Genomic DNA, 12,518 nt, shown 5'->3' on the forward strand with positions numbered 1-12,518 from the left:
ACAGGCAAGCTTATGAGGGACAAATCACAGCACCAAGGATGAGTGCCACATGCTGTCCTGCACATACTAGGGGACATTCTACCCGTTCTTAGCTGCAAACTCTGCCTCAAGCAAGCAAAGGCAGAAACAATGTCACAGCAGCAATCCCATCCTCTTCGAGTTCAGCAGCTGGCTCTGGAGCATGTGGCTGAGAAAGCTGCCTGGGATAGAGACACATACCTGAGGCACAATATATTGGGAGGAAGGACACTGCTTGCTGTCATTTGATATGGCAAGAAACTTGGTTGGAAGCGTTCCGAAGATAGAAGATACTTTGTGAGCAGACCCTCTTTCCATGTGCCAGACTTTAGCTTCCCTTAGCCTGTGAGCCAACAGGCACGTGCATTTACCGGCTGACTTTTTGCAACTCTGCTGCCACTAGAGGAAAAAGCAGGAAAGGGACAGTGGGGAAAACAACGGGGAGAGAAGTAAAGATGGGTGGAGGTGTACTGTGTTTCACCTCTGAACGATGCCAGATGATACCCTCTTCTAAGCCATCACCTACCTTTGCTTTAGACTCTTGGGTAGCTTCAATGGACAGGATCCAATTCCCTTCTTAAAAAGCTGCCACAGCCTAAAGCAAAGCATACCAATGGTTAGCTTAAACTCTACCCAAAGCATGAAAATGAAGACATCTTGTGAAGCACACTCAGGTTACTCTGAGAATCTTATTTGTGTTTAAATTCCAGAGCTTAATGTGTCCATAATATCCACTGTCTGCAAAGAATATAGACTGAACAAGAACTTTCATGATCGTACACCAAGAAATGCAGCACTGAAATAAGCGGTCTACTCTGCTTTATGCTTAGGCACTGTTACATACAGATTACTTTTGGGTGGCTATTTGAGAATGCATTTTCAAAACTGGTTCAAAAAATTGGTGCTTCCTTGATGTTGCAAGTCAAGACATATGGGTATTAGTTATGGCTGATTTCCAGTAACAGTGAGTTGTAAAACCAGGAATCCATAGATTATATCTGTTCCTTTAAACATCTTGTGCTCTGCTTCACCCGAGTAAGAGGTCCCTAAAGGCCTCGCTTCTTCATTGGAGAGCTTAAGTTGGAGTTGTTTGTGAACAGAGATGGTTGTTTATAAATAGAGATGGTCTTGTGGCTGTCTTGGCCATCGTGATCATGAAATAGTTGAGTTTAAAATCTTTGGCGATATAAGAAAAACCATCAGTAGAGCTACTACCCTGGATTTTGGGAAAGCAGACTTTAGGCTGCTCAAGGAACTAGTAAGGTCCCCTGGGAATCTGCTTTTGAAGACATTGGGGTACATAAATGCTGGTCACTTTTTAAGGGCCTTCTTTCAAGAGCACAGGAGCAGGCAATTCCAATGTGTCAACTGAGGCAGAAGGCTGGCTTGGCTGAACAGGGATCTCCTTCTGCAACTTAGGCAGAAAAAGAAAGTGTATGGACTTTGGAAGCAAGGACAGGTTACACAGGAGGACTACAGACATGCTATTCGCCACTATAGGGAGAAAATTTGTATGGCCCAAGCTCAGTTGGAGTTGAAGCTGGCTGGTACTGTGGTGGATAACAAAAAAGGCTTTTTAATGTTAACAGCAAAAGGAAGACTAAAGAAAACATTGGTCCATTACTTGATGAGGTTGGTCACCTCATCCCCAAATAGGGATGAAGATAAAGCAGAGACATTTAATGCCTTCTTCGCCTCTGTCTTTGACACCAACGATGGGCCCTGGGATGCCCGGAGCCCTGGGTTGGAGGACCACAACCGGGGGAGTGACAAGCTCCCAGTTGACTTGAACTTGTGCGGGATTTGCTGCTGCAAATGAATGCACACAAGCCTATGGGGCCCAATGGGGTTCATCTCAGGGTACTGCAGAGTTGGCCAATGTTACTGTGAGACCTCTCTGTTATTTATCGACAGTCTTGGGAATCTGGAGAGGTCCCAGTTGACTGGAAGCTGGCAAATACTGTTCCAGTTTTCAAGAAGGGCAAGAAAGAAGACCCTGGTAATTACAGACCTGACAGTTTCACTCTGGTGCCTGGTAAAATTACGGAGAAGATTATTCTGGGAGTTATTGAACAAGACTTGAAAGACAATGCAGTCATCGGTCAAAGCCAGCATGGGTTCATAAAGGGAAAGTCATGCCTTACTAACTTAGTAATCTTTCATGACAAGGTTACCCACCCAGTGGACAAAAGGAAGGCAGAAGGTGTGGGGGTTTTTTGGATTTTAGCAAAGCTTTTGATACTGTCTCTCACAGTATCCTTCTGGATGGTGTCCAGCATACAGCTAGACATGTACACAATACAACAGGCAAACAATTGGCTGAAGAGTCAGGCTCAGAGAGTTGTAGTAAATGGGGTAACATCTACCTGGTGGTCAGTCACTAGTGGTGTTCTCCAGGGCTCTACTTTAGGGCCAGTTCTCTTTAAAGCTTTTATCAATGACCTAGACACAGGAGTCGAGTGCGCACTAAGCTTGCCAACAATACTAAATTAGGAGGAGCTGTTGATTCCTTCAAGGGGACGGAGGCCTTACAGAGAGATCTTGATAGATTAGTGTGCGGGGCAATCACCAACCATATGAAATTTAACCAGAAGAAACGCCAGATTCTGCACCTGGAAATGGTGTAATCCTGGATGTACGTATAGACCTGGGGACAAGAGGCTGGAGTGCAGCCCTGCGGAAAGGGATCTGGGCGTTTTGGTTGATGGCAAGCTCTACGAGTCAACAACGTGCCTTGTCAGGCAAAAAGGCCAACGTTACCGTGGGGTGCATTAAGCACAGTATAGTTAACCCATCAAAAGAATTGCTGGTCCCACTATACTCAGCATTGGTCCAGCCTCACCACGAGTACTGCGTGCAGTTTTGGGCTCCACAATGTAAGGATATAAAAATATTAGAATGTGTCCAAAGGAGGGCAACAAAGATGGTCGAAGGCATGACTTAGGAGGAGCAGCTGAGGATGCTACGTTTGTTCAGCTTAGAGGAGACTGAGGGCTGACCTCATTGCTGTCTCTGCTTCCCCTCATGAGGAAGTTGTAAAGGGAGGTGCTGATCTCTTCTCTTTAGTGTCCAGCAACAGGACACAAGGGAATGGCTTAAAGCTGCATCGGGGGAAGTTCAGATTGGATATTAGGAAAAAGTTCTTCACTGACAGGGTGGTCAAGCTCCCTAGGGAAGCAGTCATGGCCCCAAGCCTCTCTCTGTTCAAGATGTGTTTAGACAATGCTCTTATCCATGGTTTAACTTTTAGGTTGCCCTGTGTGTAGTGAGGAGTTCGACTCGATGATCCTTGTGGGTCCCTTCCAAACCAGGATATTCTACGATTCTGTGATTCTGCAAAATCTCCAAGTCCTAAATCTAGTAGAGGGCAGCCCAGTGAGACAGGGAAAAAGCTAGCCCCTGAAGCAGACAAGATTTTGCCTCTGAAACCCAAGCACAGAAGAGAGTTTAGTCAGTTGAGGAAGATTTCTCCTACACTTTTGGCCAGGAAAGCAGGGGGGAAAAAACCAAGCTGTAACAACGGAGGTCAGGACACAATACATACATGGCTGCTGTGACATGGAAAAGCAGGTAAACCTATGCTCATCTCTAGCACCTATAGGCAGCTAAGAAACTGGCCCTGGTCACCCATGCAGCTATATGAGCATCCACACCTGCTCATTCTCTCCCTACCTTGTGCTCTCTCAGTGAACAGGAGGGTATTTCTCTTGCTCCTTTGCCCACAACATCCTGATTCTGTCTTCAACCAAATAAAAGCTCTGTTCCACCTCCCCCTACGCAAAATAACCTCTTTTTCAGGCACTAAGCACACTTAGACACAGTATGTATTTTGGGGTTTTTAATTTTTACAAACGTTTGAAAGAATCACTGAGCAGACAGTGACACAAATAGATAATCCAGCATTAACAGGCACCCAATGAATGACATTTTCCTGAATTCAGCCCCGGGTTCTCTTGGGATCAAGAGTGAAACAAAATTTACTAGAAAAGAAGCCTGGTGCTGATGGCAGAACTCCCTTGCTTGGCCAAAAAAAGAATTCTGATTTTACCCTACAGAAATCTAAAGATTAATGAAGATTAGAGGTGAATTACTATATCCACATGGGTTAATACCAGCAAGCCCCCTTGCCCCCTCCCCAAATTTAACTGGTGGGGTGAGGAAGGAATTACAGCTGCCTAGAGGCAGAGCCCAATCCCGTAACTGGATCACCACAGATGGAGCAGGGGCACGGGAACCAAATCTGGCTACTGGATTAACAACTTCACAGTGAGGGCAAACAATGCTAGTGGAGGGAGTTCAAAGCTCCTCACTCGTATCTTCTGCTGGTCAGCGCCGCTGGTTCCAGGAGGCTTTAGTTTCTTTCATTTCTTCCCTTGTTTGAGTAGGAGACTGTCACTGAAAGGGAGACAGAAGTGAGTCATTAGTCCAGAAAGCACAAGCAAAGCTGAAACAGACCCTCACTACAGACTTGGGGGTGTGGGGTGTCACACCCAAAGGATCTGGACTTCCAAGTCCTTCCTACTAGGTACTTTTTTCAAAGCCCCTTAAGCCTTCTGGGATGAGTAAGACAGAATCTGGTCAGAGGTAACGAAGAAGGATCTTACTATCAGAGATCCCACAGAAAAGAAACCAGCTCTGGCTTCCTTTCTTGATTCTAAGAAATCTAAGCTTTTAGCTGCATGCTATTAGCTCAGCTGGCACTGCCTCCTCCAGTGAACACTGGACAGGTTAGGCAAAGCCACCAAACTCCTGCCAGCTCTGAAAGCGGGGAATGGGGTTTTCTACCTTGGACTGGAAAGCTTTTGGAGAGTAACAAAAGCATCTTTCCTAGAGATTGTTACCCCAAACCAACACAAATTCCTACGATCATCTAACTGCCTTCTGACAGCCCTCTTTGCCATAAATGCAGGACGCCCTATATACACGAGACAGATCAGAGGATGCTCCTCGGTCACTCCTGCCTTCCCCACACAAGGTTCCTTATGGGACACGCACAGAGCTCCAATTACTGAGTATCTCCTCCTTGATGTAGATGTTTGTGTGGTCCCTGCAAGGAAGGCTTCAAGCTTCACATCACAAATGGGAACTGAGGTAGAAATGGAATAAACTTCCTGTGGCCAGAAAGGCCCAAGCCAGAAACATCCCAGGCACCAGGCAAACATCAACACCCTTGTTCCAAGTACTAATAAAAGGATCAAAATAAACAGTGCCTTACCTTCCTCTGTGTGTCAGGAGATGCAGTGGGGGGCGGGGGAAGGAAGAAAAACAAGATTAAATTGATTAGATTTAACAAAAATCTCAATTTCCACAGTAAGAAAGACTGCTCCCTACTTGGCTGTGTCCTCTGGCATCAGGCTCCTCTCAGAGAAAAGCTCCTGAGAGAGCTCCAGAAAGGGGACCAGCTTCACAGGTAGGGTGCAGATATATCCAGCCATCTGGCCCCTTTACCTGGTGAAGCCCTCATCCTGCAGGTTCAGTACCAAGTTATCTGCTGTGAGATACACACGGTTCTGTGAGCCAGCAATCTGAAAAAGAAATCCATTACAGAGATGGCATAAAGGAGTATAAATGCACATGGAGGAATAGCACTAATAAAGAACCTATCTCCTCCTCCAGATACAGCACTCTTGTTTTATTCACTTAAGATCTTGGTTAAATCAAGGCAAACTCTGTAGCCTCCTGACTTCCCATCCCAGTGCCATCAGACTTTCTAAAAGAAGTGCTCATTCTGTCTCTCTGTCAGAAAGACCTTTGATCCCACGTTTATCTGTCTCCCTTTCTCAGCCTGCAGGAAACCAGAAGCTTTTTGGTGGCTGCAGCTGAGTGTGGGTGATGGAATCTGATGTGGATCTGGCCTTGTCACAGGGAGGGCATGAACTCCTAGCCTCACACCTAATTGCCGATCATTTGCAAGCTAAATCTTAAGCTCTACTTGAGCAGAGAAGGGCTGGGCAGGAACAAAGATCAGGACAGGGCAGGTCACATTCGCCTTAAATTCATCATGTGGCCACTGGGCTGGGAGGACAGCACAAGAACTGCAAAAGGATGAAGGAAATTCTGGGCCCCAATGCTCACCGTTTTTGAGATGTTTTGAGCAGCTCGGATCTTACGTAGCTTGATGTAGCCTGGATTCCTGCTGAGGGCTTCACCGAGGTGCAGGGGAGCAAAAGTTAAGGAAACACCTGCCAACAGAAGCTGCCTACCCCCAAGGAATTCTTCCCAAACCGTATCATCAAACATCTTAAGGGGAAAAAGCAGTCTCTATCCCAATAACTTTGGCCTTTGGGCAGGCATATTTTTACCTCCCCAAATCAAGAACAACACTATGGATTATGGTCGCACACAGCCAATAAAAGTTAAACCTTACAACAGGGAGTGAAGGCTCATGGCCTTCTCTGCTCTGACTGGTGATCTCAGACAAACCTAACTCCAGCTAACTGTAGGGGGGCGGGGGGAAATAAATGACAGTGACCTACTTGAAGCTATCATCTGGTAACAGCCTCCTAAGCGTGAGCCCAATGTGACAGATTCTCAGGACTGTCAAGCTCACAAGCCACATCCCACAAAATCTCCCAAAGCAGGATATCATCTTGGCAGCTGTAGCTTCCCCTTCAGCCTGAACAATCTTCTGCTTCTGCTCCTGCTTTGCCTTCTCCACCAGAAACTGTGCACGCTGTGCCTCCTGCTGGGCTGCAGAGAGAATGGCCAAAAGCATTGGAAGCAGATCCCATCTTCTGAGCTCTCCACCAGAACCCTAGAGCTAAGGCCTGGGGGCTCTGCCTCCGAAAGAACCGACAGCATTCTGGGGCCATACCCACAAGTACGAAATGTATCTGAGTGTACTTTACTTTTTCTTAAATAAAATCAACAGCATCCAGACCCTCTACACATAATCCCTGTAGTAAGTGATAGAGTCCCAGTCTGAAGAGGAACCTTAGTCTTGGGAACCCAGTCCCTCCGATGGTCTATCCCGTTAGCTATGACTTCAAGTTTTCTGATAATGCTTGTAAAATAACCTGTTTAGCTCCATTACTAAGGAGGCTGAGATTTATAACTCTGTAGCTGTATCAATGTAAAAGCACCGACACGCTAGCCCAAATTCCACTTCCTTGTTTAATAATTCAGTGAAAAGGCAAAGGCAATCCACCCTTTTCAGGCATAAATTGAACTCACCCACTTGCTTAGCCTCCACAGCTGCTGTGTATTCACGACTGAAACTAAGCTCTGTGATAGCCACATCATCCAGGATGAGGCTGAAATCCTTGGCTCTCTCTGTCAGTTCTCGCCTAATGAGCAGAGACACCTGAAACACAAATACAGCACAAAGAGTACCAAACACAGGCTGTTTCTTACTTTGTGTGCACTCCAAAAACGAAGCACAACTGCTCTTCGCAGTTCATTTGCATCGGGCCAGAGAGAGACATTACCTAAAACAAACCCTGAACCATGGACATTAATACCATCTCTGAATCTCTTGCCTCTAAATAACGCTGCATATCCATAGCTACGTACCACATTTTCAAAAGTATATTACAATTTATTTATAGTTATGACTTAACTATACTATACAATTAATATTGCAAAAATAAAAAACCTTTTTGAAAGTTTTTTTTGCTTTCACATCCTACCACATCTAGTTCCACAGTTCCCACACATGTTCTGGCAATAGGTATTTCCTTCTCCACCTTGAATTTGCCACTGTTTGCAGTTTGACTGTCTCCTCATATTTGTATTCAGATGCAGAAAAAAAAATTACCACTTAATTTTTTTTACCACATATCACGTCTCTTAATTACTGTAGCTACTCGTCTAGTGTGACTACTCCACTTTTTTTAGTCTCTTTGGATGAATTTGTTGGTAGATATTTTGATTTATTCTACCTTTAACTTGCCAGTACCTTTTTCAGGCAGGCTGACAAGTCCTGCACCAAACATTGACTTAAATAGAAATTATTGCTACAGTATCACATGCTTGACCAGTCTAGCATTTGCTTTTACTTTTATTGCAGCTGTTTCTGAGCAGAATTCTAAAATGATGCCAGAAACCTTTACTGTGTGAACTGCGAGTGCGTAACTACGTAAAGTCACTTCATTTTCTTCTGATTATCAACCACTTCAATACGCATCACTTTACAGTAACGAACACTAGATGAACATATGACAAGAAGGCAACTTCAATTCAGTTTGTTCAGAAATTTCAGAGATACTTAACAGTCTTCTCTGCTTCCGATAAACCTAAATCCCGTGCAGACATTGTTTCTTTGCTGTCACACCCTCGCTTTCCACTCACTCTCTTTATACAAGATCATTAGCAAGTCCTTTCAGTGCACACCATGTGGCCTAGCACAAAACCCTGAAGTCCCTGCTATGGATCAGTTCTCACAACAAGACCTGGACGCTTAGTTCTATTCTTTGCTTTTTTTTTCATGGATCAGAAACTAGTTAAGAGACACTTTGTATTTCATCTGACAACTTATCCTCTTTAGCAGTCTCATGCAGGATCTCCTCTAAAGCCTTTTAAAAGGCGACCAGTAACTTCACTCTCCCTCAGCTGCGATAAGTGATGAATATTCTCAGAATCCCTGGCAACCAAATTATCAGAACACAAACTTTCAGACATAGCATTTTTTAAGCTGAATATTTCTATTATTTTGCAACCCCCCCCAGATGACCCTCTAATCTTTTTCTAAACAGAAGTATTTGCTACCCTTCTGTAGCATCCATTATTGAAAGTTTATGGCTTTGTTAACTGTTCATGCGCTTCACTTTTCAGGTCCTTTAAAACTGTTTAATTTGCTCTGACAGCTCTTCTAAGACCCATGAAGGGCCAGATAACAATTTTTTTTAAAGCCAGTTCTACTGTTACCTGTGGCCTATGATGTAAATCAGCTCTCTCTCCTCCATCATTACATTATGGTGCAGTTTTCCACTCTATATACCAATGAATCCAGTTTTCTTATCAAAAGCTAGTGATACAGCCTGTTTGTATCTGTATTGGAATCAAACCGTACGCGGGATACAGTTCCATGCCCTTTCCATTTGGATGCACCATCTACCAGCCTAATATATTCATTCCTTATCTGTTACAACATTGCCCATATCCACAGTTTGGCTGCTTCTTTGTAATCCGAGTCGTCAGTCTCCTCCAGAAAAGTTTACCTGGGCTCTCTGAGTGATGAGCTGTGAAGCGTTAAACTTGGCTACCACGCTCTTGAGCACTTCATTAACGATGGAAGGCAGGACTCGCTCCTCGTAGTCCAGGCCCAGGCGCTGGTACATGCTGGGCAGCTCTGCAGCATTGGGGCGTGTGAGAACACGCAGCGAAATGTTCACCATCTGCAGGTCTGAAGAGGACAAAGAGAGATGAGCAGGGCCAGCGCTGCGGCCGGACTCCTGCCCCCTCCCTCCCTCCCGCCCCGCAGGCGCCGCCTGGGCCTCGTGTTCTGGCCTGCGGGGCCGCTCTCACCTTTGGAGCCGGTGGGGGAGGAGATTTTCCGCGGCCGGGCTCGAATGTCGTAGATGATGGGGTACTGGAACCAGGGGATCCTGTGAGGGGCGGGAGGCGCGTTACGGCGCGGGCACCCGCGGCGGCCGGGGCAGGGCCCGCGGGGCCGGGCTCGGGGCGGGGGAGGTGGGCCCTACCTGAAGTGGAGCCCCTCGGCAAGGATGGTGTCCTGCTGGACGCCGCCGATGCGGTTGAAGAAGATGGCCCGCTGGCCGCCTTCCACTGCGGGGACAAGGGACACGGTCAGCGCGGGAGGCGGAGGAACCGGGCGCGGGGGGGGGGCTGGGGGGGACACTCACCGATGAAGACGGACTCGCGGACGCCGTAGGCCAGGGCGCCGGCGCCCAGCAGCAGCTTGAGGGCGGTGCCGACGCCGCGCGGCCCGGCCGGCAGCCGCCCCGCCAGGTCCTTCAGGTTCTGCGCCATGGCCGCGCCGCGCCGCGCGCCCCGCCGGGAAGGACACCGGAAGCTGGTGCTGCCGCCGCCAAGGCGCTCCGGCGGGAAACCGCGCCGCCGGCGGCGGCGCCACCTCTCCTTCCCGTCCCGCCACCGACTTCCGGCGCGGCCGCACTGCGCTCCGGAAGTGGGTCCGGCCGGAGCCAGATAACGGACGCGTTCCAGGCGCCATCTTGGGTGGCCGCGGCGGCCGGTGGGCGGCCTGGAGGCGGGGCGGGAGCGGTGCTTCCGGTGACGTGTGCCCGGTGCCGCGCGGTGCGGCGGTAACAAGATGGCGGCGCCCAGGCGGCCTCGTGAGGAGGGGGCGGAGGCGGCTGAAGACGCTTCGCTGGAGGCGAAGCGGCCCCGCGGGCAGCGTCGGCTCTTGGTGGTGCTGGAGGGGGCGAGTCTGGAGACCGTGAAGGTGCGAGGCGGCGAGGGGTCCAGCCGGGCGAAGGCGGCCGCGGGCGCCCTTGCCCACCTCTTCGTGCTTTGGCCGTAGGTGGGGAAGACGTTCGAGCTGCTCAACTGCGACAAGCACAAGGCGCTGCTGCTGCGGAACGGCCGGGACCCCGGGGAGGTGCGGCCCGACATCACTCACCAGGTACCGGCTGGATCCGGGCAGCGTCGGTGCCGACCTGGGCTGCTCGGGGCGGCGGCGGAGCAGTCGGCTTGAGGAGATTGCCCCTCGGGTCTGGAGGTCTGCTTGTGCTCCTGGAACGGGGGCGAGCTTGGCCTTACCGACTATGCTTGTAGCTTGTAAGCTTAGTCTTTATTTGGGAATGGGATTGCTTTTTCTCAGCATTACAGTAGAATTTGCACAGTCAGATGAATTCCCTTCTGCCTCAACATCGGTCCCTTCGGCGTTCATGGGGCCTAACCCTCAACTTTTCCAAGAGTCCTCTCCCTTGTGCCTTTTCTATTTCTACTACTGTGTGTTTTTTTATTTCAGAGTCTCCTGATGCTCATGGACAGCCCACTGAATCGGGCTGGTCTTCTGCAGGTTTATATCCATACCCAGAAGAATGTTCTAATTGAAGTCAATCCCCAAACCAGAATCCCAAGAACATTTGATCGATTCTGTGGTCTTATGGGTAAGTGATTCAAACTTTATACCAGCCACAAAATAATGCAGGAAGGTGGTTAGGAGTGGAAGAACTTTGGGAAGAGTCAAAAAGTTGCACCAACCTTAAAAATGTGAAAGTGAGAAAAGAGCAGAGAAACAAAAGTGTCTTTTTGTGAGTTCCAGGATGCATAGTCCAACTATGTGTTCCTTAGCACAGTGGGGAGTGCCTGCATGAGACTGTGCTAGCAGCAAAATAACTCGCTGATCAGTATTTCTTAGGACTGCTTTAGATGATGCTGAGAACTGTAAAGATGGACTTTTTGTCTACTTCAGCTCTGATCACTAGGTAGAGGATAGGATTCCTCCAGCAAAAGAACAGACAGCTTAAGTAATTTTCTTTTCTCGTCAGTTCAGTTGCTGCATAAGCTCAGCGTTCGAGCAGCTGATGGGCCTCAGAAACTGTTGAAGGTAAACATTCTTCCACTGTTCACAGGTAATGTCGCAACATTCCTCTTTTGCAGCTAGCAATGTAGGAGTGGTTTTTTGGGTTTGTGGTTTTTTGTTTTTTTTTTTTTTTGTACAAACAATGGACTTAGCTATGCGGCAGGGTCTCTTACCTCTGCACCCCTATTAACTTTCTGCTTTCTGTAGGTGATTAAAAATCCAGTCAGTGATCATCTCCCTGTGGGCTGTATGAAGATAGGTACCTCTTTTGCAGTTCCAAAGGTGTCAGATCTGCGTGAACTGGTTCCTACAGCGGAGCCAGTTGCCATTGTTGTGGGAGCTTTTGCCCATGGTTCAGTAAGTGCATGTATCCCTTATTTGGAGTTGTAAAAATCTTTATCAGCATAGATTTCAGTATTGTTCTGAGTATGGGGGTTTTTTTCTTCTGCTCTTTTTTTGGCTTGGTCCCCCCTGTCCCACCCCCGCCACCCCCCTTTTTCCCCCAGGTAGGCTTGTCAAAAAAAGGCCCAAAGCTGCAATACTTGGGACTTTTCTCCCTGCCAAGAGAGGGCACTAGTGAGGGCTAGCAGTTGTCCTGCTGGGGAAATACTGTGCCTCTCCAACCAATGGAGATAGATGGGACTAAGTGAAAACTTGCAGCTTGATTTTTCTCTCTTCCCCCAGGTCAATGTTGACTATACAGAAAAGATGGTCTCCATCAGCAACTATCCCCTCTCTGCTGCCCTGACATGTGCTAAAATTACTACTGCCTTTGAGGAAGTCTGGGGAGTAGTATGAGCTGCTGCTACTGCTGTCATGGTGGACTTCTATAGAGTGACTCCACATTCTGGAAAGGCTCTTTTACTTAGGTGTGGACCAGGTGCAACTTTGGGCACCTGGAGGGGAAAAGGCTTCAATTTTGTCCTTGTAGCTTCTGGAGCAATGAGACTTTAAATGGACTTGCCCCACTGACCCTTTTTCCTCCTATTAAAGGTCACTTTTGGTAAGAGTGCTTGTGTATTTTACTTTCTCATGTTTCAGACGTGGGCAG

General features: G+C 47.9%; 2 protein-coding genes across 3 annotated transcripts; one reads left to right on the plus strand and one right to left on the minus strand.

The window, feature by feature from the left end:
- Positions 1-3,841: 3,841 nt before the first annotated feature.
- PHB2 (prohibitin 2) lies at positions 3,842-10,001 on the minus strand. Of its 2 annotated transcripts, XM_050914730.1 has the most exons (10): positions 9,822-10,001; positions 9,660-9,744; positions 9,484-9,563; positions 9,177-9,361; positions 7,192-7,321; positions 6,605-6,708; positions 6,094-6,171; positions 5,467-5,543; positions 5,234-5,239; positions 3,842-4,413 (listed from the first exon to the last, which is right to left on the minus strand). In XM_050914730.1, the coding sequence occupies exons 1-10, from the start codon at positions 9,946-9,948 to the stop codon at positions 4,380-4,382; spliced, it is 906 nt and encodes a 301-aa protein (XP_050770687.1). In that variant the 5' UTR covers positions 9,949-10,001; the 3' UTR covers positions 3,842-4,379. The 2 variants fall into 2 exon arrangements, with proteins under 2 accessions (XP_050770687.1, XP_050770694.1); XM_050914737.1 differs by lacking the exons at positions 3,842-4,413; positions 5,234-5,239; positions 6,605-6,708 and having other exon boundaries at positions 5,332-5,543; positions 6,094-6,161.
- A 248-nt stretch (positions 10,002-10,249) lies between these two features.
- EMG1 (EMG1 N1-specific pseudouridine methyltransferase) lies at positions 10,250-12,474 on the plus strand. The gene is made up of 6 exons (XM_050910692.1): positions 10,250-10,381; positions 10,460-10,561; positions 10,910-11,051; positions 11,433-11,491; positions 11,675-11,824; positions 12,152-12,474. Exons 1-6 carry the CDS (start codon positions 10,250-10,252, stop codon positions 12,263-12,265), a joined length of 699 nt encoding a protein of 232 aa, XP_050766649.1. The 3' UTR covers positions 12,266-12,474.
- The last annotated feature ends 44 nt before the right edge of the window (positions 12,475-12,518 follow it).

Source organism: Gymnogyps californianus, chromosome 1 (assembly GCF_018139145.2).
Source record: "Gymnogyps californianus isolate 813 chromosome 1, ASM1813914v2, whole genome shotgun sequence".
In the NCBI taxonomy this organism is placed as follows: Eukaryota; Metazoa; Chordata; class Aves; order Accipitriformes; family Cathartidae; genus Gymnogyps; species Gymnogyps californianus.

Bases quoted from the DNA above. Each gene is read 5' to 3' on its own strand.
- PHB2 (XM_050914730.1), bottom strand. From the start codon at position 9,948: ATGGCGCAGAACCTGAAGGACCTGGCGGGGCGGCTGCCGGCCGGGCCG. The intron at 9,362-9,483 runs GTGAGAGCGGCC...TGTCCTCTTCAG, and splicing joins CTCCCCCACCGGCTCCAAAG to ACCTGCAGATGGTGAACATT. The intron at 6,709-7,191 runs GTGAGTTCAATT...TTCTCTCTGCAG, and splicing joins TGTGGAGGCTAAGCAAGTGG to CCCAGCAGGAGGCACAGCGT.
- EMG1 (XM_050910692.1), top strand. From the start codon at position 10,250: ATGGCGGCGCCCAGGCGGCCTCGTGAGGAGGGGGCGGAGGCGGCTGAA. The intron at 10,382-10,459 runs GTGCGAGGCGGC...CTTTGGCCGTAG, and splicing joins CGAGTCTGGAGACCGTGAAG to GTGGGGAAGACGTTCGAGCT. The intron at 10,562-10,909 runs GTACCGGCTGGA...TTTTTATTTCAG, and splicing joins GGCCCGACATCACTCACCAG to AGTCTCCTGATGCTCATGGA.